This window comes from Hippocampus zosterae, chromosome 18 (assembly GCF_025434085.1).
Source record: "Hippocampus zosterae strain Florida chromosome 18, ASM2543408v3, whole genome shotgun sequence".
Lineage (NCBI taxonomy): Eukaryota > Metazoa > Chordata > Actinopteri > Syngnathiformes > Syngnathidae > Hippocampus > Hippocampus zosterae.
In genome coordinates, this window is record NC_067468.1 from 11,692,417 (window position 1) to 11,720,280 (window position 27,864).

The 27,864-nt window shown below is 43.6% G+C and overlaps 1 protein-coding gene and 1 long non-coding RNA gene across 5 annotated transcripts in view; both read left to right on the top strand.

Annotated features, from left to right (window-relative positions):
* The window catches only part of unc5cb (unc-5 netrin receptor Cb), a 105,830-nt gene that overhangs the window by 62,510 nt on the left and 15,456 nt on the right, over nt 1-27,864 (top strand). For 2 of the 4 annotated variants that reach the window (XM_052051472.1, XM_052051474.1), the window contains exons 2-8: nt 258-488; nt 7,804-7,947; nt 11,233-11,336; nt 19,034-19,214; nt 20,845-21,012; nt 21,665-21,829; nt 26,510-26,566. In XM_052051472.1, coding sequence (XP_051907432.1) covers nt 258-488; nt 7,804-7,947; nt 11,233-11,336; nt 19,034-19,214; nt 20,845-21,012; nt 21,665-21,829; nt 26,510-26,566 — 1,050 coding nt within the window. The remainder of the gene's footprint in view (nt 1-257; nt 489-7,803; nt 7,948-11,232; nt 11,337-19,033; nt 19,215-20,844; nt 21,013-21,664; nt 21,830-26,509; nt 26,567-27,864) is intronic. The other 2 variants (XM_052051473.1, XM_052051475.1) reach the window with 2 other exon arrangements.
* LOC127591553 (uncharacterized) lies at nt 13,744-15,906 on the top strand. Its single transcript, XR_007959903.1, has 2 exons — nt 13,744-13,952; nt 14,385-15,906. It is a non-coding gene; the product is annotated as an uncharacterized LOC127591553 (long non-coding RNA).

A 27,864-nucleotide genomic window follows, 5' to 3' on the forward strand; every position in this document is an offset into this window, starting at 1 on the left:
CTCGCAAGATGGTCGCAAGTGTCAACCGGCGGGATATATTCCACACACCCAAGGCTTTAAGTGGTTCGAACATTACCAGTATGAATCAGAGTTGCCTGACTAAGTAGCATCCATCCATTTTTTTCCCCGCATTCAGCAGACACCCCAGCAACGTTTGAGAGCAGAGAGCGAGGCTTGCTTTTTCATGATTTGGAAGCTTTATATTTTGATATACTTGCTTAGCTTCAGACTCTCTAATCTCTTCCTTTTCCCTCTAGTGGACGACGATTTCATCGGTCTCAGCGAGCTGCCGGAAACCTTCCCCTCGGACCCGCCAGAACCGCTGCCCGTGTTCCTGATGGAGCCGGAGGAGGCCTACATCGTCAAGAACAAGCCCGTCAACCTGTACTGTAAGGCCACGCCCGCCACGCAGATCTACTTCAAGTGCAACAGCGAATGGGTGCACCAGAAGGAGCACACGGTGGAGGAGCGTGTGGATGAGAACTCTGGTAAGGAGAAACCAACACCTGTGTGTGTTTTTTACATTCGACAGGCTACTCCGGGTTCCTCCCACCAAAAAAATCCATATTTTGAGACTTAATTGTCCTCAGACGTGCGTATGAATTTTTGTCTTGCCGTTGTGAGTGGTCAGTCTTGCATTCAATCTTTGCACTCATCCAGAGGAAGGTAAAAGAGTGACGCTCATGGCAAGCTAGTCCCCCCCCCCCTCTCTCTCCACACTGAATTCTCAGCCCCCGAAGGCACCGGAGCTATTACACCCAACAGTGCAGGCACTGATTGGCTACATTCAGCTGCTGTAATAGGAAACTTAGTTTCTTTCTTTCCCCCACAGGTACAAATAATTTGACATTTAGCCCGTTTTCATCCGGCTGTTTACTCCTCGTCCGCATCACACGCACATTCATTCGCCGCTGTCGCAACGTGGACATCTCGATACGCTTCAATCCGTAACACGGACCCAGAGAAGCAGATTCAAAAAGTGTGTTGCAAGCCAACCTTAAAAAAAGCGAAGGCGTATTGAAGTTTTGCCCTTTTGCCTGAGATGTTACTTGCGCTTTGTGTTGCTTATTGTTATTGTGAAGAAGGCGTTTGAAGGTTGCCGTGTTGCTTTGGCTCCTCGTGTCAAAGGGGTTTGCGCTAAAAGCATCAACACAGAACAACAGCCCACGCGTCAACACACCGAGACCCCCGCTCCAGGCCCACGGGCTACTTCCTGTGCAGATATTCATTCATGGATGCTCTTTACCCGAACCCTACAAACACGCGCAAGCACACATAATCACATCTTGCCTAACATTGCAGTTGGCACACACATTACAAAGACAAGCATGGATTTGAGATATAATTGTCAAAAATTGTCCTTAAAACTGGACTATTTTTCGCTACACCTCAAACTGCACAGAATGTGGAGTCATATTTGTTTTTGTTTCAATCCAGTACTGTCGGTGGCATTATGTAGGCCATTCCACTAAAGGACATGTACAACTGTGCGATCATATTAACTTGAAAAAAATTAAATAAAATATATATATGTACAGTATATTTTGTCTCATGATGATATCTATAGACCAGCCAGAATAACGTAAATGTAGATTTGTGTACAAATTGAAATGCATTCAATTCCATACAAAATACTACTGAAGTTACCGCCTCTCATGGAAAACTGCGATGATGTACAGTAGCTGGCAGAAATGGAATCTTCTCCTTTCTGCGCCCACTTTCATGTCGGGGCAATCACTCATGATGTTCTGAAAACTAGGACAAGATGGAGAGTCATACAGAAGGATTTTTATGGACCATGTATACAAGCCATAAAGGCATCCTTATTCAGATGCGTCACATCACCAAGATCTTTCAATACAAACAATTTGACCTTGATTGAGACTGGTTAAAATGAGGAGGGCGGGGGCTGGGGGGGCGAGTTATGAAATGTGTTCATGACATTCCGCAGATGTGAGAAACCTTTGAAATACAGTGCCGCAGACTAAGTGAGCGAGCCACCAAGTCAAGAATACAACAGAAGGTTCAATGTCAGAGCAGGAGGATGAACAGACCAGACTAGAAAAGATCATAAAATGGCGTTTATCAAACAAAAACTTTGTTTGATAACCCCCCCCCCCCCCAAATTATGGATCTAATCCAAAGGAAAAAACCTAGACCGCATGCCCCCAAAAGGCTCATCATTGAATACAATCAAATAATTGTATAATTTTGTTATTGCGAATATATTCAATGCGCGCCATTCCTCCTTTGATAAAATAGAGCCTCCGCAACATCTGAAAGCAAGACTTAAATATGAGGAAAAAAAGTGTTGAGCTTGTCTTCAGCTCTGTTACATCTGTTAAATCCTTCAAATGAACTCTGCTCCTATTCAAGAATTCGATTAAAAAAGGCGGTCGGAATATGGAACATGTTTCAAAGAGCTACTTTTTCCTCTCAAAGTATCCGTGTACTCTATTGTAAAGGAATTTAATCAGCAGGTGAGAATGAGAGCTTTTGTGTATTTACTCTCCACAAGGAAAGACTAGTTTTATCCAATGTAAGACTAAGGGCAGCAGGAAAACGGAGCACTGCAGCCAAGTGGAGATTCAGGAGGATCAAACTGCTGCGTCACACGTCTATTACAACACACGGGAACAAACGCAACTATGAGATGAAAAGTTAAGACTCCATGGTAGAAAGACAACTTTATCTGAGATGAGACTGAGGGTATCGAGAAAAAGGAGCACCACGGCCAAGTGGAGACTGCGGAATGTCAAATTACGGGATCAACCAGCAGTTTGAAAACACACACTAGCAAACATACCTCAGAGATGAGAAGACGGGCCTCCGCGGCAAAAAGGCAACTTTATCCGAGATGAGACTGAGGGCCGCAAGAAAACAAAATAGCCAAGTGGAGACTGTGGAGTGCACAATAATAGTACAACATGACCACATAAGCATAACACAGCCTGACAATCGTGTCATGAAATGAGCCGGTACTGTTGCCCCCACCCCAACCCTAAGCGGGGGGGACTGGTCCTACATCAAAGACCCTCCGAAATAATGCAGCCGCAGCCAAACGTGTCTTTGGAGAGCAAGTGACCAGACAGAATGCGCTCAACTTAGTGGACGCCAGTGGGCAAAAGTCACCATACATCATGTCTGATCCAAGCTAGTAATTGTCTTCTTTTCTGCCTGTCAGCGACTCTCGACAGTCTTAACATTGCCTGTGATTTAAAATGCAATTACACCACGGAGTGTTTGTGACCCGTGTTTGAGCGGGTTACCATGGCGAAGAGTGTGACGGGGTTTTTTTTGCTCGGGGAGTTGGAATAATAGGACTTACTTGTTGTTTGTTAAGCAATTAGTGTTGAGGGTGCTATTTATTTATTTATTTTTTAGGGTGGGGGGTGCTTGTGAGTGAATAAAGGGGCCAACGTTGGCTTCGGAGAGCCTTTAAAAGCACGGAAAGCAAAAAGTCACCTGCAAAGCAAAATCAAATGACAATCCTACCAAATTATTTTTCAAAGATCTTTTCGCGATGCGTGATGCAATAAATAAAATGACGAGCTGAGTTATTCTCAAGGACCCGGAATTCACCGAAATATAACAGAAAGTCAGCCATTGTGGTTTTACTGGACTTGTACTTTGTATCCAAGATGGACGGGTTTACATTTTGGCCTTACGCCATCTAATGTGAGCGTAGCATGACATAAAAGTTGAATGACTTTGAGGATTCCCCATGAAAAAGAAAATTATTAAAAAAGAGATGCAAGCAACTTCAAGTTAGCTAGTATCTCGAATCGATCAAATATGGGCAGCAGACTGAGCGAAATTACCAGATGAGGTCAGCAGGCTTATTTCAGACGACGGGCTCTTCTGCTCGACTGATCCTTGTGATACCTTGAAAGTAAAGCAAGAAGCTTTTTTCATGTGAGGCCCGTGAAGTCACAAAATGACTCCCCTGATGTCTGCGTGGAGCTTGTCGTTATCGGCGACGATCAAATGACGTTCTAAATTGAATCGTTGAATCACCGCCCGAGTGCTCCCGTTGACCCATATGAGTCTACGCGTGCCGTGTCATCGTCATTGGTGGGACGTGTCTAAATACAAGAACTTGGTTGCTGTGTTTAAGTAGATTTCTATAGATTTTGGATGTACTCAATTATGTCATTTTTCTGACGAGTTTCCTTTTATTCCTTCAGTTTGAATAGAGAACCCACGCCCCACCCTCCAGCAAAAATCGACTTGAGTTTTTGCCAATTTCTTTTAGCGAGGGGAAAGTTTGTGTGTCATGATGTTTGTCGTCTATTGAAAAAGAATAAGATACAGTATTTACTTTTTTCAACAAGCAAATGCTATTTTATATAATGTTAGCATAATAGCATCATTTTCCAAGGAATATATGTAGGGGGTGGGGGGGATGTGTTTGCTAAAAAATAGAGATATTTTTTGTTTGTGTTTCTGTGTAGATTCTCATTCATCCAAGTTATGGTAACATGCCTGTTTTTTGTTGTTTCCAGACAACGTCCAACAATGTTTTATTTTGCTTTAATCCGTAATCATAGTTGATCTTACACAAATCAGATCGGCAGATATTTTACATTTTTCTGCAACGTCATTGATCAGTTGCAGATAGATCAACGATGTCAATGGTGCTCAAAATAGTCTCCTTCGCTCCAGTGCCACCATTGTGAATAATCCGTAAAAATACAGTCAGAATTTAAAAAAAAAAATATGGGCAATATTTTTTAAATAAGAGTAATCGATCACCAAAATTTAAAGAAATCAGCACGAATCCTAGAACTATGTTTTGGTCCATTTGCCCCCTCTGTTATCCTTCCACACAAGTTTCTTATTCAAAACACTCGGAGCACTCACGTCTGCTCCTCTGCGTACTCGCCATAAATTTTACATGAGCAGTAAGCTGCGCGGGATGCGACTGTAGGAACCGAACAAGGCGTGTGTGTGAAGGCACTGAACCCGAACTAAAATGGCATGTTCATTTTTAAAAGCAGACTCTTTCTTTGCCCCCCCCCACCCCCAAGTCAGAAAATCAAGACACACCAAGAAAACCACACGTAGATCCCCGGATATAAAACAGTCACAGCTCAGCTCAAATGGTCCGTAATTATTTTTTATCCCCACTCCATAATTATTTTTTTTTATCCCCGCTCCTGCACCTTTGGAGTCTCGCATTGTCCCACACTGATTTGCTCACGCATCATGTTGTGTTCGGAATGAGATTTACTGCAGAGATTAGCATTCTGATTGAGCGAACCGTTTAGTCACATCATGATATCATGTCAACACGGGTTCCCTTAAGTGTGCTAAACATGACAGATCACGGGGAACAAGTATCTCGCTCGCATAACAAGTCCCAACTTATAGATTAAAAATGGCCGCAACAAATCTTGTGAAGCAGTTGGCAACGCTCGCCCTCGGGCCGCAGATGTGTGCGAATACAGCCGTTGGAAAAAACGACGGACCTCCGTGTTGAGGATCGTTTTCAAGTAGCGCTTTAAGTCAATCCGAGCGTTCTCATGAGACTTTGGCTGAATTCCGGGCGGCAAAAGTTAAGCGGCGTTTTACGATATGGATTGTTTTCCAGCAAGATGAACATTACTGCACCTGCGAGTAACTCACGGTGCATATCGGTAAAAACATTCGGAGGAAAAGATAAATAAACCTTTCCCTAAAATAAAACACCCCACTCTACTTTTTGTTTTATTCAAGTCATTGTTTTTAATATGGTGTTTTCCACCCATACATTCATTTTCTGATCCACTTATCTCCAGCCAATCGCAGGCCGCACGTAGACGAACGACCATCCCCACTCACACCTCGGGACAATTTAGAGTGTTTCATGAACCTGCCATGTGTGCTTTTGGAATGCGGGAGGAAACCAGAGTACCCGGAGAAAACCCACGCAGGCCCGAGGAGAACATACAAACTCCACACAGGGATGTCCGAGCCGGAATCGAACCCTACACCTCTGCGCTGTGAGGCGGACATGCTTACCAGTCACCGTAATGCCCTCTGCCTGCTTCATTACATATAATTTATAGTTTAATTACATTTTATTGCCTAGTTAGTAAGTCTTAAGGCGTGGTCCTGTGGAGGGAAAAAATAACATGTCAAAAGAGCAAATTGATGTATTTGTGAACAATAAATGGACACGAGTGAGCCAAAAGTGGGAAGAGTTGCCTGGTGTGGTTTTGTGACGCTGATGATAGGGTCCGACTTGGGAATCCAAACAACATCAGCGTCTGCATCCTAAATGGTGGCTTGTATTGGCACGGGCTGGTAATGCTGCCGTAATGGAGCGTGGGCAAATGTTCTCTGAAGTTGGACCAAAAAAAAGAAAAAAAAAGGCCCTTTTGCTTTCTACTGGGCCTTCATTTCAATGCTTCGCATTAACTGTAATGATGATGAGGTAACCGTGCGTGACGCTTCCAGGATTCTTACATCAACCTGACTCTTTTGACTCATTTAAACCAAACAACTCGGTTTAGAGCAGGGGTAGGCAAAGTGTGTGCTTCGGCCCATTGAGCAATATCAAGAAAACTGCTCATATTTGTGATAGTCATTGAGTCCCTAAAATTGGTCAATTAAATCACATTTTAATTCACAATACATAATTGGTCAATTGATTCATTGCAAATTTTAAAAAAAATTGAAAAAAATTCCATGCACATTTAACCATTTTAGTTTATAAAAATTAGTGAATTCTAATATCCGGAAAATGTATTATTTTAATATTGAAATAAATCTTTGTAACCACTTTCTTGATCCAGTGTTTTTTTTTTAATTGTAAGGGAATTATGTTGAAGTGATACGCCTTTATTCTTTAATTACGGTAATTATAAATCAAATTCAAATGAATGATCGCATAATTGAAATAAACTACAGTAATATACATATCATTCATTCATTCATTCATCCTCCGAGCCGCTTGATCCTCACTAGGGTCGCGGGGGTGCTGGAGCCTATCCCAGCTGTCTTCGGGCAGTAGGCGGGGGACACCCTGAATCGGTTGCCAGCCAATCGCAGGGCACACAGAAACGAACAACCATTTTCACTCACACTCACACCTAGGGACAATTTAGAGTGTTCAATCAGCCTGCCACGCATGTTTTTGGAATGTGGGAGGAAACCGGAGCACCCGGAGAAAACCCACGCAGGCCCGGGGAGAACATGCAAACTCCACACAGGGAGGCCGGAGCTGGAATCGAACCCGGTACCTCTGCACTGTGAAGCCGACGTGCTAACCACTGGACTACCGGGCCGCCTATACATATCATGCATGTGCTTATTCATTTCTTAAAATTACAATCATTATTTTTTCCAGTTGAAACTTGTCACTGGTGTGGGCGGGGCATGAATTGCTCACTTGTCCCATTTCCTGGTAATATTGCTTGAAATTCTTCTAAACAAGAACAAATAAAGGTCTCCGCCCACCATTTCGGTGCCCACAGATGCCGGGTAATCAGCTCTGTGGGGTATGGCAGCATTTTGTCTTGTGCATAGGATTTATTGGTTTGAGGCCTGGCACCCAGATGAGCACTAATCAGTGGGGTTAGCAAACAGGATTGTCTTGGCTGTAATGCTCCCAATCCGCCCCCGTGAGACCCCAAGGCTCAACGTCGTGCCTTTGGAATCAGAGTCGATGCGCACACACAAACACACACACACATATATACACAAAGTAGATGTCCATTTACAAAGATGGAAATGGAGGTACTGTATTACGTTGGAATCACCATTTGCTGATTTTGTCCAATACTCCGGTAAACATCTTGCATCCGTCCGTCCTCGCAGGGCTGGTGGTGAGAGAAGCCAGCATCGAGATCACTCGCCAGCAGGTAGAGGAGCTCTTTGGACCCGAGGACTTCTGGTGCCAGTGTGTGGCCTGGAGCTCGGCAGGGACCACCAAGAGCCGCAAAGCTCACGTCCGCATCGCTTGTGAGTACTCTCGGTTCCCCTTTGTCTCGTTTTTCGTCCCGCTTCTTTATATTCCAGCATCTGGAAGATCCGCAGGGGCCCCGATACAGTGCCGTTGGGCCAGCGTTAATGTCAGATGATGCTGCCTCCGGAGGAAATGTTTTGTAATCAAGTTGAGCACATGTGCGAACCAAGTGTCCCTTTGAACAGAATGTTACTTTCCTTGTGTACAATAGAGCATAAACAGCGAACCGCACCATATATACACAGAAAAGAGGCCACGCCGTATGTTTACACTCGTGTTTTCGCCATTGATGGTCTTGATTTGTTCTCTCCACCCACTCAGAAGCATCGCAAAATAGTTTCCAACACGACAAGAGACCAACTTTACGCCTCTTTGGGCTTTTTCTTGAACTCCTTCAAAAACAACCTGCCAGTCAAAGCGTGATAAAAGCCCATCAGAGTTGACAGTTCTAGTTCTAGTTGCAGCATCAAGGCGATCGCGTCGTTACATAAAGCGCCGTCACGTAACACTTCGGCGCGCATCGTTGTCATCATTGCACCTGAAGGGACGGATCGGTGCACTTTCAACTCCTTTCGTAAGCAGCGTTCACCCTATATGCTTTACGACTGACCCAGTTGTCTTCCCGGTTCGCTTGTTCAACGTCCGGCTCACGTTGTCATATCAGTGTTCAAATATCCTTTCCTGAAAGTAAAGCTGTGACGATCAAATCATTTTAGAATCAATTATCCTTTTGGCTTTTCCACTGAGTCAATAAATGGAATTTTCAAAATATTAAATACAATATTTTTTGGACATATTTGCCCACAATAATCATCATTTAGACTCACGCTAGACCATGCGTACCGATGTTCGCACATAGCAAGCTATGCTAAACTAAGCTAACTTTGTTGCCGTTGTCACAAATTAGTTCCCATTTCCAACTTTTCTACGACTGCCAGAGAGTAGCGATAATAATAATCGTGCCAAACCATTGATCCATCCCTTCTCTGTACCGGAACTTTCCACCAAATGAGGACGCTAATTAGACTTTGAAAAGGTCAGAAGTAGTTTGACTAAGTTAGCTCCTGTACGATGGTGTTTCATGTCACCTAGGTCTGTCCAGGGGTGGGGTTGCCCTTGGGAAGTTTGGGAGAATATATTTTCCCAAACGGCCGGTGTATATCCGGGCCGGGCCTGGGCACCACGTACGCCACAATAAACAGCTTGAAACATTTTATAAGTTGGGCACTCGCGTATTTCTTAGTTAACCTAGTTTGGGTTTTGCGCCACCTTGTGCGATTGAAGCGCTTAAACGTAGTCATTGGGGTTGCGCGATGTGCTAGGAGTGTACGACTCCTACGAATCGATGTAAAGAGAGGGAGGCATATACGAGCTGGGCTCTTCACTCTATTATAGTCCGACCAAAGTGCTACATCGCGAGTTGATGCACAGAGAAAGGAGGTCACGTCGACTGACTTGGCTCGAATTCGGCTACCGCTTGGACCGAAAGCGGACTGGCAGCAGCTCTGTGCCGCGCGTTTACTCCCTGCCTACACTCAACCGCTGTTTCCGCCGCTGTTATTCCAGATCCATGCCCGTCGGTCCCCCACTGAGCCGTCCCCTGCCGCTCCGCCTCCTATAATCACCCATGATGAGCAGCCTGCCAGCGCTAACCTATCCCTCAAATCACAATGGACCCCCTCTTCCCCTCCCATTAGCTCCCACTGAATGGATTAGCTCCTCGACTGGGCTCACTCCCCGCATGGGCATCTTTTCACAGCCAGACTCGATCCCGTCAGTATAATGGGAAGAATTGGCTTGTTTTGCTCTCCTTCTCCAACCATGTGAACATATACACTTAAATGAGATTGTGAGTCACGGTAGGCGCGGGCGAGGTGTTGTGCTGGAGAAGTGCCTTTTTCGACGCACAAAATTAAAAGTGTTTTTAACGTGCACGCGTTCGGCGGAGGACAAAACAAATGCACAAAGTCCTTGGGATAGCCCGCCCCCATTCGAAGAGATTACTTACAAGAGAGCCGCAACGAGTGTGTTTTCACACGGCGCAGATGAAACAAAATGAATCAAATCGATGCCTTTGAAAAGAGAACAAATTGATTGTGTGGAATTGTTTGTGTTTTATGACCAAAACAAATCGTTTCACGGTTCCCAAGAGTATCGGCGAATTGCTCGGAGAGGACGAAAAACATTAGAAACGCCCAAAAATGGTCCCTATGGGACCATATGGGGTAATGACTGAACCAGTCCAACAGCTTTTTCGTGCCTCACTCGAGTGTTGTGCGAGAGCAAATAACAAAGATGCCGAATTCCAAATAACCTCTTTTGTATGCGACTCATTCGGATGATGGTAAAGCTGCCGTTAGCAATTAGCGGGAACTCTTACCCATGTTTCACTGTGAATGCAGAAAATTATAGGACACGACTGCAGCCATATAAGCTTGGCGATTTAGCGACACATATCTGTCAAATATAATCGCCCCCAACTGCTGTTTTTTTTAGCAAATTCAGTCATTCTTTCATGTGCCACTAGAGGCAGCCCAAACTCCGCTAATGCTATTTGTACCACACACTCATTGGGTTAGAGGACTTTGGTCTATTATTGATTTTTGCTCATGCTTTCAGCAGTTTACATTTTTTTTTTCTATTTGTATCGCTGGTTACTAGGATGATGGAAACAGCCCAATAAATATGACCTCATATTGCAGTTTTTATTTTTCTGAAGTGTATCACGTTGCAGCGAAACACTTGATCTTCCCTCTTCCCCTGTCATATTTCAACTCACAGAAGCAGATGGCAGAAAACCAACTTTTCACTTAAAATCACAAAACGCTATTAATGCAAATTTTTGGATTCACCTTTTTTTCCCTCACTCTTCTTTCCTCTTTTCACGCCCACGCATCTACTTACCTTTCTCGCCTTTTCTTTTTCTCCCCGTTCCTCTCCGTTAGCCACAGTATGGTTTTAAATGGGCACCGTCAGTCAGACGATCCCTTCAGATTTCATAGCAGACTTTTATGGAAATGACTGCCACGTCAACCGTTATAGCAGTTATTTTACTTTTACATTTGTATATCATTGTATTTCACAATTAATATTTGAATGCGCATATCTTAGTTTAAAAACGGTTCGTAAAGATTGAATATAAATATATTCCACTAATACAACGAAACTGTATTGACACAGTGTACCACTAGAGCGAGCCCACCGACCAATCTATACTCCTGGTGAAGAAGTTACTAATGCATTCCAAATATTAACGTAAAATATAATTTTCTTCATTGTAGATCTGCGGAAGACTTTTGACCAAGAACCGCTCGGGAAGGAAGTGTCACTGGAACAGGAAGTGTTGCTTCAATGCCGCCCACCCGAAGGCATCCCGATGGCTGAGGTAAGCTATGAGTGAAAACATTGTTAGCGGGTGACTTTTTAAAAACGTTTGCTCTCTTCTGTCTGCGTGTATGGAAGTTCTTTTTCCATCGCCTCTTTCTGGGCAATTTCATCTGTTTGACTAACACAGCTAATAAAATTTGAGAAGGGTGGGGGGTGAAGAACGAGAGAAGAATTTGAGAATCAAACCAGCTGTGTCCCCCCTGTGTTACTTCCTCCCAGTCAAGAGGAGAACATTATAAACGTGCATTTGAAAAGGCTCACTTGAGATTGCAGGACTATAAATACAGGATGAAAGACTAGATTGATGTGGGGCAGGCGGGGGGGGGGGGGCGCTCTGGCGAATGTGTGCGCGCGTTTGTGTTTTGTGGTTGGGGGGGTGTCGGAATGAACCCTGTCAAGGCTTGTGATTGACCTGGAAACTGCGAGTTAACCGAGTGGAACTGCACAACATTTATCCGCACTCAAAGTGCTGACAGGCTAAATGGCCCCAAAGTTTCAGGCACTACTCAACAGACTGTCCTTAAACAATCCATACAAGCTCGAGTTGCCTGCAGCAGCCATAAAGTGTCTGCGGCGTCTTCCAAGTTTTTCCCGTCAGCTGCGGATTTGCTTGGTGCGGCGATTAAGGGCACAGCGGGGCGCTACGCTAACTCAAAATGGATGACAATGATTGGTCAGCAAAGAAGATGGATTCGTAGTCGTCTTCATTTTTCAGTCTGTGAAGAAGAAATCCATCCATTTATTGTGTCTTGTCTTCTTTTGGGTCACCGGGGAGCTGGAGACGATCTCAATTTACTTTTGGTGAGAGGCTAATGGTGTTTGGCATTACTGTATTCGGTGTTAGCTTTAAGCTAGCAGACTTTCATTGAATGAAATCATGCGGCTTGTTTGAAGATTTTTGTGCTTGAATATATATTGTTAGTAAAGCAGTTCGGCGCCGGCATATTCACATTTTTTTGTGATTTTTGTTTTTTTTGTGCATTGCCAGTCAGGTTCGCCATATACAGAAGCATGCTTTCAGATTCTTTAATTACTCCCTCTTACCACATGCTTGAAAAAGACAAAGATTCCATTGCATCATGTATTTTTCCACCACTGAACTCAAACACAGCTGGACACAAGAGAACATTGTCGTGAGCGGAGGAAACCCCCTCCACCCCCCCAGATGTGCAGCATCTTAGGTTTCATCTGGGTCTAGAGAAATACGTTACAGACGCTGCGATGGAAAGATCTGTCATATTTCACCATCCGACGAAGGAAAACATGGCACGGGGAAGATGAGACGTCTCGAGCTGGTGTGGTTGCTCGGCTGGCTGCACGGCCGACTGCGGTTTAAAACACTCGATACAATTTTCTTATTAAATTGTGATGACTACATGCGATTGACTTTGTTGGACAGTCAAGCGGCAGACTCGCAATCATGGGGAGTCCAAGAAATCAGTTCTTCTTGCAAGAAGAAGTCAGGCTTTTTGACTTTACGAACTACTAAAGCGCCTTGGACTCAGCTTTGCCCGAATTAAGTGTTTTCCTCTGAACTTTTTCACCGAAAGGGTCCTGACACTTTTTAACACAGAACAATGAAAGCTGAAAAGTCTTTTGCGGTGCTCAGACCCAAAGCGAGTTGAGGATTTCTGTCCAACCAACTTGGCCCAATGGACAAACTGCGACTCCTGGTGGTTTTTGGGGGGAGGAATATTTCAAAGTGACACATTTAATGTACTGTACTATTCTTGTATTGAACCACATGGCAGGATTTTCAAGGAAAGAATCAATTGGCCAGATTGCTAAATACAGCGGTATGCCTCAAAGTAACTGGAGCAAGACTCATCCTGAAACTGGCACCCCACTGGGTTTGACCTCAGATCCACATCCCCATCTTTGAACTGGACTCCAGGGATGACGATTACTGTTGAACGGTATGGAGGAGGAGGAACAAGAGTATGTGTGATTTGGCCGAAGACTGTTGTGTGCACTTAGATGGTCCAAAGATGAAGATGCAGACCCAACGCGCCACGCAGAACCCTTCGTTTGAGATCCTCGGCGAGACTCTTTCATTCTTATGATCCTCCTCGCGAGAAGCCCTCAAATCCTTTCATACACGATAATGCGATGCGGCCCCATAAAACAGAATCCGCTCAATGGCAGAATGAATTTTTTTTTGTTCCTTCCGCGGTCTCCTCACTTCAGAGCCGAAAGAAAGACCAGGGTTCAGAGGTGATTGCGGCGCTCGGAGCTGCCAATGCGCCTTCGTTTCTATGGGAGTCGGACGTTAATTCAAGCATCTCCTCAGTCAGCCGGGGTCCTGCAGCGTTATTATGGCGTAGCTGGCCATTGATGCGCCGCAGGGGTGGTGGGTTGGGGTTGGGTAAAGGGGGGCCCTGCTGCCATGATAAGACAAGCCAAGAACAAAGTCTCTCTACAGTCGCGTGAATTAAAACTGATGCCCAGGACATACCGGTGACTAAATGCTTTCACACAGACTTTTAGGCTCAATGGAACAAAATCCCTACTATAGGAGGGCGGGTGTCTGAAATCACCTATGAGGAACTCAGTCCACCAGAGAATGTATTTATTACACCAGGGAATCTTAAGCTTTCTGGGTCTAGGTACTCCTGTTCCAGAGGACCCTGTTGTAATCCTAATTCACAACCAAATGCATGCCAAAAAGCCATGAGATTTCTCTTTAAACCTAAAAAGTCACTCAAATATGCAAAAAAGGAACTTTAGCCAATTCTTTTGAATTGGTTGCGAGCTGCCGTGCACTGCTTGCACTAATAACGGCCCCGCAAGGCTTCGGACTTGTCGTCTCTTCCCAAATAAGACTTGTTGTAGAACTGACGAGGCCTGTTAGGGTGAGAGGCGGAACGGCTTCTCAGGCAACCAGAACAGTGCAGTTGCAATCGATTCAACACACTGAGAAGTCTGGATCGGCCCCGGATTGCGATCATATCCTCGGTTGTTGTATTTAACGATTAAAATCACATTGCGAGTGTGGACGTAGCCTTTCGTGTAGTCTCCGTGGTTGTAATGCTTGACAGAGGTCAAGGGTTGAGCTTGCATCCAACCATGTTGTGCTTACCACGCCAGTTTCACTTGATAGCTGAAGTAGTATGTTCCCGAAGCGACGTCTTCTTCTCCTCAAAGCATCGATTGCCACGACTGCCAAGAAGAGCACGGCTTGAGGAGCTTGTAAAAGGTGACGTACGTGTGTGTGTTCATTTAAGTGACCCCAGGAGAGCAGGGGTGTCAGGGGGCCACTTGCAAGCCTCCCTGGCAGTCGAGATTGACCTCCAGGCGCTCACTTGTCAATCACGCCAAGCGTTGTTGGCAAATCGCTGTGGTTGACTCTTCAAGTCCTCAGTAAGTCATGACTCTGCCTTTAGAAACATGTTTGGAACAGAAGGAGGAAACGGCGCTGCTTAAAGCAAGCAAATTATTGTTTACGTTTCCAAATATAGCGGAGAAAAATGCTTCTTTTTCTCCCAGCAATCTGGAACTCTTGGGAAGGTGAATTGCTCTGAGCCAGGTGGTTGCCTTTTTTTTTCTTTTGATTTAACATGAAAATGAGGTTTTAATGAGCGAATTCACTTTTTTTTTAAGCCAAACACTTTCATAATCAGCCTAAAATGTGTTGGAGGGTGATGTTGAACTTGAGTCGGTGTACTTATTTATATCTTCGCCGCTCCACAAATGACATCCACGCTTTAATGCGACTCTTCAAGCCAGCCCCACAGAAAAGAAAAAAAAACAGTTGTGCATTTGTAATGCACATTAGCGTGAACTGTACAAATCTCACCAAGTGTATTAACGCAATTAACACATCGATTTTGGCTAATTGAATATACACTACCGTCGCTAATTAGAACGTACAGTAACGCCAACGTCAAGTTATTAAGGACAGACGCAGCCAACTCCACTTTCAATCACCTTATTGAACAATTGCTCAGAAAAGAAACACATCATGAGAACATTTACACACGACGTGCCGACTGCCATAAAGTCACGGCAAGCCTTTCAAGACACAAACTAGCATTTGCCGACACCCACGTCACTCACCGTCACATTGCAAGGTGTTTGTGGACCCCAAAAAGCAGGCACGAGAGAGCAGCAGGTTGTACTTGATGAATTGTATTAAAACAGAGAAAACTAAATCCTAAACAAAGTCCAAAGTATCAAACTAAACGCACGACTGAAGTTAAAACATAACAATCAAGTCAAGAATGACCAAAACCTGACTGAAACAACATGACAGTAGCATACAAACAATGACCTGAACGTGAGTAGTCGGCCGGGAGTCCTTTTATAGCCACTAATTACCTAACGACCAACAGGTGTGCAGCTGCAGGGGAAAAGCCCCATAGTGCCACCTGTTGGTCACAAACCGAAACACGACACTCGCCAAGCCAGGCCCTGTCTTTTAAAGCCACACAAAGTACCTCATGCACAATATTAAGGTTAATAATGTCAAATCAATCAAATAAGATGTAGAATATTCCATTCTAAAAATACATTTGAAGCGTTATCTTCTACAGAAATCCCCATCGCAAAAAAAAAAAAAAAAAGATGACTGAGAATCAGATTCTCCTGGGGAGGAAAACAACTTTTAGAAACCTCAAAAACTCTCTTGCCATCTCTCCTTCTGTGTTAAAATTTTCACAGCTTGACATTTCCATACTTGTCACACAGTCAGATGCGGCACATATGTTCCCGTTACCTTGCCGTGAACAATTGAATAATTAGCTTGTAACTTTTTTTTTTTTTAAAGCGGCATGTCCTCCAAGGTGTGTCATTTAAGACCCCTCGGAGCAGATTTATCGGCACGACTCGCTGTACAGCACATTGTGCTCCGTGTTCTATTTCTGAAAGATCTCTGAGTAATGAATGGCTTCGTCTTACGCAGGCACTTAACAAGTGAGCCAAGATACGAATTGTATTATTTTATTTATAGGCCTTGTCCTCACAGTTATATTTTCATGAAATGCTTTGCTACAGAACATATAGATCAAACTCGGCCTTCACAGTCCAGCAAATTTTTTTTTTTAATTAACATTACTGCAGCGCAAACTTGTGTGACAGCCTTGATCTCAAGTTCTCGCCGCTAACCTTCGACTGGATCGTTCTTTTCAAGCACTCAGTACATGCCTTTGGACTTTCTTATATAGGGGCCGATTTACATTGGATGATAAATTCTCATCTTTGTTTGACTCGTCGTCTCTGTGACTTGCCGACAATGTGGCAGTTTTCACCCCGGTTAAAGACCAAAAATGTTGCAATTACTTTTTCCGGAATTTCCACTGCCAATCAGGAGCTAATGAGTGTGTGTGTGTGTGTGTGTGGGCGGTGTGAAAAAAAAGTTGTGCGAGTTGTGGGGAAATGTGATGTCTACTCAGGCTTACCTTTTCATCTCTACTTTTATTAATGAGTCCTAATTATAGTCGGCCGAGAAAAATGTGAGGACTGCAGCGTTGCTCACTTTCACTTTCTCTCTTTCTTGCTCGACCAATGCCTGCCCCTCACCCCACCCCCCACAACAGCACCACATCTACACTGAAAAGCTCTTTTGTTCAATTTTTAATTACCCGCTCCGTATCAAAGTGCTCTTGACATCCGAACGCGTCGCGTTTGCAGAGGCCGTCGCTGTGAATGGTGCAAAGAAAAATTGGACAAGAAGCAGTTTTTTTTTTTTTGGAACTCGCTGTCAGTCTCGTTTTGTAAAGCACTGCTCCTCGTCCTCCTTTATTTGTTCCATTAGCGGCACAAAATGGCAATCATAACGTTATTGTTAGTAATCACACTTTGTTCTCGCTTAACAATGAGACACTAAAGATGAATAATAACAGAATCTTTGCCAATTTAATGGTTATCTTTGGATGTGTTTACATAACAGGGCCAAATGCCAACTTCCGATTTGATGCCTGTATGGTGGTAGCTTAAGATTCGAATGACCAATTTGGCAAATTTTAAATAATTCCTCAAAAATGAGGATTCAAGTTATGTGACGCTCCCGGTTGACATTTGCTGTCAAACTAAACATAAAACAAAAATTCATTTTCTCCAAAACAACCACATATTGTCACCAAGGCTCGCTCAACGCTAAGACAAAATGGGAAATGCCAAAGAGCATCTAATAAATATCTATGTGGCAGTGTTGTAAAGGTTTAAGCAAGGCATATTTGAGCACAAGGGATGCAGCAACACACGTAAAAAGCCAACAAAAAAATAATCACAAGCACATATTCTTTATCCTCTGCAAAGAATGACTAATATTATTACTCCAGCTTACTGAGGCACATTAGGAACTCGCTTGGGATGTTCTGCCGGCGCTGACTTCCAACCAACTTGGCGCATATTCTTTATCCTCTGCAAAGAATGACTAATATTATTACTCCAGTTTACTGAGGCACATTAGGAACTCGCTTGGGATGTTCTGCCGGCGCTGACTTCCAACCAACTTGGCGCATATTCTTTATCCTCTGCAAAGAATGACTAATATTATTACTCCAGCTTACTGAGGCACATTAGGAACTCGCTTGGGATGTTCTGCCGGCGCTGACTTCCAACCAACTTTGTGTCACAATCAGTTAATCGTCTGCTTTGGGAGACGTCTAACAAAGCTGTATTTTATTTTATTTTCTCACAACAATGGCCACAGTGTTGTTGTACCTTGGCAGGAATTGCATTGAGCCCTGCACTTCATTTCATCCTTACATAAACATCCTGCTTATCTCGACCTGCCCCGATCGTCGTCTTATCTCACATACGGCGGTTTGGGGGGTGAGGGGCTCTCCGTGCCGTCGTGGGACGCAACAATGAGCAGGAAGTCGGCGTGCCGTGTCCCCTCATGGCTTGACTGCACTCTTTGAAGATGAGGAAATATTTGGAATCAAAGTGTCTGCTGGTTTCCTTTCTAAATCATCCACCAAAGAAAAGGTTATTTTTGTGATATAACCCCCCTCGCTTCTACCGGAGGAGTTCAATATCCGCATCCTTTTAGAGAAATGTACTAGTGAGAAAAGGTTAAAAAGCTCCTCAGACTCACTTGTGGGCTCTTATAAAAGACGCGTGATGTTCTTGCGAGGGTAATAACAAAAATCTTTATCTTGCAAAGGGATCACACGCTCAAGTCGCAGATAGCCAGCAGACCAAACGCCAGATAAACAGACATTTTCTAGTTTGGGAGTTTTCATTGTAGTTTGTTTTGATTTCATTTTGACTTTTGAGGGTTTTTTTGGTTGTTTGTTTTTAATTGCTTTTTTTGTTTATCTTGTTTGAAAATGCTTGGTTTTACTTTAGGTTTATTAGCTTTAAGATCTGTTTTAGTTTTTTTATACATGGAGTTTTTGTGGAGTGCAAAGGTCACTTAGTATAGTCCATTAAACTACAATTCTCAAACAACTGACCTTCCCTTCTTCTCTTGCTACAAATATCCAGCAACACAGAAATCAATACAAAATCATTTTTATTCATGAAAGTCTCAGATCAAAAGAAAACAACATTTAAATTTCTAAAACGTATTTTTCATTTTAAAAGTCTTTGAGTGCTTTTGTATTTTTTTTCATACTATTTATCCAAATTGTATTCATTGCAGAGTCTTCAATCTACGAAAGGAGACTTGAAAATTTGCTGATAGTTTTGGGTTACGCTGCCCGTCTGTGCTCCACTAAAGGAACGTTTCTTCTTCTTTCTCGGTCTTAGGTGGAGTGGCTGAAAAACGAGGAGGTGATTGACCCTGCCGATGACAGGAACTTCTACATCACCATCGACCACAATCTGATCATCAAACAGGCGCGCCTCTCTGACACGGCCAACTACACGTGCGTGGCCAAGAACATCGTGGCCAAGCGACGCAGTACCACTGCCACGGTCATCGTCTACGGTGCGCCGCTCTTTTATTTATATGCTCTCAGAAATATTGGCCTCACGAGGGTGGAAACAAAATAATTTTTCTGGTAAAGAGATTGCGCACTCAAGATGACTAACCTCTTGCATCTCAGGCTGAAGAAACGCCCCACAACTCACTAATGTGCATGCTAACACACCTTGTTCACGATGGAGTATCGCCAAAAACGAAATGTTTCTGGTTTGTTGTTATATTTTGGGGAATTAGAGCGAATTTGTTTGACAACCATTGGGCTCAACATCTCGGCAAAGATTCCCTGTCATCGACGCAGGGGAAAGCACTTTTAATGTCAGCTAATCCTTGACAGGTAAAGTGCTGTAATGTCTCCAAAATGGGATGCGGTATACACATATGCGTAATTGTGTCATGTTTAAAAGCGCTGCAAAGATGGGAAGAGTTGAAGGGAATTTTGTATTCGTGTCAAAATATGTCCCAAAAAATAAATAGCTTGCAACGTTTTAGGTCAATGGGAAGTACATTAGTCACCACAAAAGGAGTATTAGGGTGAGGAAAAACAAATGCTTCCACAAAAATGAAGTTCAATGACAAGAGGAAAAAACTGTAATATTATGTGATTATATTGTTGTCACATTATGAGGTCAGGGTATTATTTCTCAAAAGTAAAGAAATAACAGCAAAACCAAAAAAAAAAAAACAACACCACCAACATACAATTTGAGCCTGACTGTTTTTTTTTTCAATTACCATTAACGCATTGCAACGAAAGACAATGCCTTTCAAAAATCCCCCTCAACAATTCAGAAAAAAAATTGACCTGATTTTTGCCAATTTTTATGTCGTAAAGTCGAACAAATACCAAAGTATTGTAAAATAGTGGCTGCCTATAATGTTTTTATCCGTAAGTGTTAAGTGAACAAAATCACAACTTAATTTGTTCATGATTTATATTTTTTAAATGCAGATGGTAACAAAGCGCTCTATAGAACAGTTAACAGGAAATAATTTTTAAAAAATGGTAATGTTACAAAACCCATAAGACATATAGACGGTCATGCAATCATAACCAGATGTAAAATGTCAGCGGGGAGATGCCGGCCACGGTAGCTTTGTTGTCGCTGCGCACTGGATCTTTGCGGCTGACAAAGACGGATGAGAGAAGGAAAGAGAAGCATGAAGAGAAATCGGTGACTGGAAACTAGCTGCTATCTGACCGTCATGTACTATCCAGCTGCGTGACAAAGTGATGGCCTGAGTGTGGGAGGTAAAAAATAAAATAAAATAAAAAAGTTGTACACTTTGTTGACACACTCTTACCTATGTACAGAATATAGCGGTGCCGTATTTCCTTACTGAAATGAATGGTGATGCCTGCCCACAACAAATAAGTTAATACATAGATTGAAAACGGTCACCACTCCTCAGTAAGAAGGCGTAATAGTCATTGTTTTTGAAGAGGATAAAGAAAACATGCATGTATTGCTACCTGGATACCTGGATATTTTGTTCAGATATACACAGCACACTTCACATCCGTATATCTTCGTGCCATCCTGTTTGAAGCGCCTCACCGTGTTTGAATGTTGACGTACCGGTACCACTGTGTGAAGCAATCTGCTCATTGTGTATTTTTCTCGCCTAACCCTAGTAAATGGTGGCTGGTCAACATGGACCGAGTGGTCGGTGTGCAACAGCCGCTGTGGGCGGGGCTACCAGAAACGCACACGCAGCTGCACCAATCCTGCGCCACTCAACGGCGGCGCCATCTGCGACGGACAAGGCATCCAGAAGCTGCCGTGCAATCCTCTCTGTCCAGGTTAGTCATGTACTCATTAAAAATGTGCGTTATATTCGTTGGAGTTACTTAAGGTTGCAAAGGAGTAGAATATTTCCGGGTGAATTTCCGGAAAGTTTCTGGTAAATTTCCATGGGAACCTAAGCAGTTGAAGTGTACTGTAAAACCGAACATAACTGAGTCAAATGAAACTCTGCTAGCTTAATGCTAACACATCATACAAAACACCATAGGCAGGCTGACAAAAGTAGCATCGATATTGTGGCAGTTATAAACCTTTAAACGATGGTTATTTGAGCACAAATGGTGCAGCAACGCGTATAGACAGACGCATGTGTGACTTAGTACATATGCGAGGAGTGCACAGTATTTTGTGACGTGCGTTCTTCGATACCGCACACCTGGAAGTGTTTTCGCATGTATGGGAATGTTTAGTTAAAATTGGCCATTAATTTGAGTCTCGAAAAAATAATACAAATCTGAATGAAGAAATTAGAAGTCATGGCATGACTTTATGAATCCCTTTGATTCCCATGGAAAGTTCCCAACTTTGAAAATTCACAGAATTTTGCAACCCTAGCATTTTCACGCCGGCATAATTCACCCCATCCCCATTTTCACTCACGCATTGGCTCGTGCCATCGCCTCAAGTGTGCTGTCTGTTGTGTGGTAGTGGATGGCCTGTGGACAGAGTGGACTAAGTGGTCCACCTGTGGGACCGAGTGCACCCACTGGAGGAGGAGGGAATGCGGCGCGCCGGCACCCAAAAATGGGGGCAAGGACTGTGAGGGCATGGTACTGCAGTCCAAGAACTGCACGGATGGCCTGTGCATGCAGAGTGAGTATCTCCAGCCACGGTGTCAGCGTCGGCTCATTCGCTCGTAAACCATTTCCTTCGCCGAAATCACGCCCGCATTCTGTTTCATTTCACCCAAAACACTAGCAGCAATCTACTTCCAGCTTTGTCTCGCTCTCTGCAACATGTGACTTGATCCCGTACACGAGCGGTGATTATTTTTCTTTGCCGTTCTTCTTTAAATTTGACGGTTCTTCCCAAATAAAACCCCAAAACTTTATTGATAGCAATCCCTGATTTTTTTTCCTCCTTCTTCAAACTTACCAATTGTTTCACAGAACTAAAAATCTTCTTGTTCAGTTCTATCAGAGCGAGACTGATCCCATTGAAGTCTGCGTTGTACCAGTTGCAATTTTCAGCACTGCTAATCAGTGCCACAGCAGCACCTTATAATGCAACTAAATTGTAAGTCGTAGGTTTAGAAATAGGCACATGCAGATTACACTGTGCTGTATGAGATTTTTTTTTTCTTTCAATGGAAATTATATGGCAATCACTCAACAGTCAGTGTTGATTGTTATTTTTTATTTAAAAAAAGAAAATTGTGGAAGGAAACCCGGGACCGCAACATGGCATGAGTTTGACCTGGCGGTTCCTTGTCTCTGAAAGGGAGCAATTATTGCTCGTAATGGCTCGCTCTCGCCTTCACAATCATTTCAAAGTTCACAAACAGCTCCGGGAGTTGAAAGCCTTTTCATAAATGCCGTTTTTATTCTCCCCCCCCCCCTCCCCCGCCCCCTCTATCGGTTTTGTTTTGTTAGGTGGGTGTGTGTGGGAAAAAAAAAAACAAGATAGTTTGTTGTGATGCACTCAGAAGTGTTTCCTGGGGCGATGGGTTGTTTAGAGCTTTTCTATCTTTTATTTGAACAAAAGCCAAGCGCTTCCCAAACATGCTGCCAACTCTCCTGCGAAATACGATGATTTACACTTGTTTGTTTTCATAAGTCAAAGCCCACCTTATGTCTACTTATGCACCTAAAGACTTCTAAACACCTCTACGGGAATTACCATAGTTCCTCAAATAGTGACCGCCCCTTTAATAGATGCCGCATCCCAAATACTCACCTGAAATAAACATCACATTGATATAAACATTCACTCCATGAACTGCTTCATCTTTTTTCATGATCATGACAGATACTATCCACGGCCTACCGTGAGGTATACAAAACTCAGTAGACATATTTTGTTCAAGTGTGACACTGCTAAACATGTCCGCCTTCCAATGTGTTGGTATTTATCTCCCTCAAAATCAACATGACAAGCCGTGAATCACTGCCTAGTCGTTATTGTCTACTTAAAAGCGGTGCTGATATCAAATCCATCCACAAGCTGTCTTTTAATTTCCGCTGTTAAGGTGGCACTGAGTGGAAATACTAAATACATTGAGAACCACTTAAAAATATTAGCGTGAGCAACTGTTAACATTTTTCGAGAAAAGTATAATTACTTTCATCTTATTACGCCAACCTCAGTCTTGGTGCAGATTATTGGTCCACATTAGTATGGTCGCATGAAAAGAAAGCCATGATGGTATGGATTTTTTTTTTTTTTAGGAGAAGCTAAGAGGGTGAAGCCGCATATGTCAATACTAATGACCATTTCCACTCACACTGAGATGTCGGAGCCATTACGTGAAAGCTCGCATTAAGGCAATGGAAGTCGGAGTGCGCAATCTGAACTCACCCCTGGAGCGCTGATTCACTCCCTACAGTGATGTATGCTGGCAGGTTTTCGGAAGCCACTATATGTTGCTGATCTTATTTTCTGTCTTTGGATCTCGTTTTAAAACTTTTTTGTGGCAATCTTGCGCGAAAGGTAGAGAATTTGATAAAGAACGTGCGAGTGCTCTCGACCAAGAATTAATGTAATTACGCATTTAAAGCTGGATTTACACTGCAGTGCAATGGGGCCAATTCTGATTTGATGCCTTTGTTTATCTTTTTTCCGCTCTTCAATTTTCTCTGTTTGCTGCAGCGTATAGTAACAGCAGTATTTGGAGTATTTGGTCGCCGTAAATATAAATCATCAAAATGACCAAAAATAAACGGTTGTAATGTGAATTCATATATATAAAAAAAGTTTACGCGGCCAATCCAAGTGCCAGATTTTTGTGAGGTATAATAAAAAAAATCAAACCAAGATACAGTATGAATTTGAATTTGAATTTGTTTTCAGTGACCTGTAACCTGGGGAGAAAAAAAAAAGATTCGTGAGGAGACCTAAAGATGAACTGAGTTAATTGGTTGCATAAGTGTGCACACCCTCTTATAACTGGGGATGTCCATTCGTCAGTCGTGTTCAGAATTAACCAAGCACAGACCTTCCACCATTTTTAAATAACCTCTTATTAACCACAAATTTAATTCAGTTTTGTAATATTTTTCTGATCTGAATTTAATTGAACTACTAAAATAAAATGTTTCCCTCTACATTCTACTTTATTGATATGCGCCGATGTTTAAAATATACACGAGTGCCACTTGAACCATGCAATGTGAATGCACCCTCAGAAGCTTACATCTCCGACGCAGCTTTCACAGGTCAGCGAGTCAGACCGTCTGGCACCCATCTTTTGCTCTCTCTGTTTTCCGCTCTCGTGCGCCCCATAGTTGCTTTCCCAGTGCTCTTTTTCAGACGCAACATTTTGCTGACATTAACTTGGCGAGCGAACGCCCTCAAGGTCAAATGCTTCACTCTTATCAAATACCAGAGAGTGGACAGTCACTGTTGTACTGTGGATTCCCGTGACAATATTTCTCGTTTGATTTCTCGAGATGATCCATTAAGAAAAACAAATAATACGCTTATATGTATTCACTCCTGCAGTACCCCTAAACCACCAGCAGGGTACTCCATCATTCGGAAAAATGTCCATTCCCTTTTCATTGCGTATCAGTCAGGCACTTCAAAGGGTGAGTCGATGTGAACGTGAGTTTCGATGCTTGTTTGTCAGCTGTAATTGGCTAGTGACCAGTTCAGGGTGTACCCCACTTCTCTTACCAAAAGATAGCCTGGATAGGCCGGCCTCCCCGTTTGCTGATTGCACCAACAAGTGGTCCTCATCTATCACCTCATTGATTTTGCTGCTGGCCACTCGTCTTCCTGTGGCTCTCTGCCTCGCCGATAGAGACAACATTGTTTGTCTAGTTGTTTATGGAAGGCCCCTGTGAGAGCGAATATTATGTGTCGTCGTGCACTATGCGTGGCAGGAAGCCCTCCTCTTCCATCTCTGCTTGCATTGGCTAAGAAATCTTTATCGTGTATTGGTAAAGCGGACGTAACGACTCCTGGACTTGTCTCTTTTGCTGGATTTGTCTCCAATACTTTTTCTTCTTCATCTTTCAAGCTGACTACTTTCCTGTATTTCCTAACATCATTATTTTTCAGACTCACTTTGGCTGGATTTGCACAAATGTATTGTGTAAATTCCTGTGGGATGGAGACGGAGCCCTGCTGTGAATGTCAAAAATCATGTAACTGAAAAACCCCACATAAAGGTGTATAATTATCAATAGATGGCAGCAAAGCACTACTCTTGTACAAATCTATGGTCTGACCAAATGAAGCTCCTCCCTTAGTTAAGCATTAGTGCTTGGCACCAAGATGTCACAAACTGTGTCAAAACAATAATAAATATGAGACGTGACCAGTCTCCGCACAAAAATTGCGACTAGGTTAGTTAGGTTCCCTTCGATGCTAAGCTAACTGCTCTGCAACATCGACAAGCTGCGACCGGCTAGCTTCATTCATTCATTCACCTTCCGCGCCGCTTGATCCTCACTAGGGTCGCGGGGGGTGCTGGAGCCTATCCCAGCTGTCTTCGGGCAGCAGGCGGAGGACACCCTGAATTGGTTGCCAGCCAATCACAGGGCACACAGAGACGAACAACCATCCACGCTCACACTCACACCTAGGGACAATTTAGAGTGTTCAATCAGCCTGCTATGCATGTTTTTGGAATGTGGGAGGAAACCGGAGCACCCGGAGAAAACCCACGCAGGCCCGGGGAGAACATGCAAACTCCACACAGGGAGGCCGGAGCTGGAATCGAACCCGGTACCTCTGCACTGTGAAGCCGACGTGCTAACCACTGGACTACCGGGCCGCCCCCGGCTAGCTTGCGCGGCTAAAAAAAATATCCTGAGGTTACCACAGTCATATTGGGTATGTGTCCAAAAATAAATAAAATAAATCAGATACAGGTATTAAATCGGAACTGAGCACTTGGACCTGCCGTATAAATCCAGCCTTGATTTCCGCCGCTGTGACACACAGCAGACTTTCTGCTTCTGTTGAATACTGATGACAGTACGCCGTTCCCCTCACCTGCCCAGCACTAACGGCGCCACTCTAGTTGAGCTTCTAAACCGGCTTGATGGATGGCGTCTCTCTCTCTCTCTCACCCGAACCCTGCGTTCCCTCAGTCGCTCCTCATCGGTCTCCATGCCGGAGAAGGGAGGGACCAAATCAAGAAGGATGGCTTCCCCCGTGTCATTTTTCCTACTCATGACTTTGTTGCTGTCTCATTTGTTGCGTTTGTTTTTCTGTTGGCTTAAATTTGATTTTCATCATCCCTCTCTCCCGCCATGTTCCAACTCTACCCCCCACCCTACCCCACCCCATAACTCTCCCGTCCATTCCCTCCCTCTCTCCCTCAAGGTTCCTTATATCAGAAGTCAGCTGAGGCTAAAGGGAAGCTTGATTTGGGAAATACATGTGAGTTGCTTGTTTACTTTCATTTGTTGTTTATCATTTCCATGTCTTGTCTTTTCTGACACTCTTTTCTCCATACTTCTCAGTACCAAAGCTTCAGGCTCTTCACATTATTTTCTAATGAATTGGAGGCCTTTTGTTTAAAAAAAAAAAAAAATCTTACCTGGTAGCTGATGCTGTTTTGGTTAGCACCAAGTTCAAATGGACTCAGCAATCGTGTCAATGTATTGGGATAATTCCGACCAGGCTATTTTTTTTGTGATGGTGAAAGGTTGCCGTCTATTTGAAGGAGCCCTTTACCAGTCAGAACAGCGTCCTGTTTTATTTATTAGGGTGTGGGGGGGCTATTTAAACATAGGCCAAAATAGATCAGTGCGGCCATCAGACCCACAACAAACATGAATCATAAAGCCAATTGCAGCCAAATTATGTTCCTTCGTGTAGATCAATAAAACCGCTTACAGCATTTTCACGCCGACAATCGGCAACCCAATAAAAACCGACCCGAGTGCCGACCCTTCGCTCGGCGAAGGCAGCTGTTTGATTGTGTTTTTCCAAATGATGTCCTTTACGCGGGGAGAAAAGTCAATATCTAATTGTGCTTTGCAGCACATTCACGCTCATATTCATACTTGGGCTATGACTTGTTTAAATGAGGAAAATTGACTGGATCTCTGCAGCGCCTGCTCACCCATCAAGTGGGAAGCCGCATGACCCAATAAATCTTTCGTGAGATGCTCATTTCTGAAAACGTCGGTGAGCAAACCGGTCTTAAATTTGCCATGTTGTGACATCTCAATGAGACTAATTTACATAATTTCATCGTCACACCAAATTTCCACTTCCATGCCGAAGCACCTCTCTAATATCAACGTATTGTTATTTTGTCACCGCCCAGTGACCTGTCTTTACGTTGTTTGGCAAGCCGGATGTCAATTCTCACGTCTGCATCGTTGTAGTAATCATAATCATAATCATAATCATAACAATAATCCCTTTTCATTTCCACTCCTTGTACTTTTTCCGAGCGCTGACAATGGCTCACATTCAAAGGGATGTATTCATCTAAGTGATACATTTTAATGCGTACACTTAGCAGGTTGCCGTCTTTATCATCAAAGTACGGACGGAAGATTGTTCCGCGGTGGGTGGGGGGAGAAATCGGAGAAAGGGAAGTGGGGTGTGTGTGTGTGGGGGTGGGGGGGGTCTGCACGTTAAATAACCGCAGGGAAGTTGGAGAAGTGAAATTAGATTCTCCCGCTTTCATCACTCGGCTCCCCGCTCGGCTGTCGTTTCCCGTC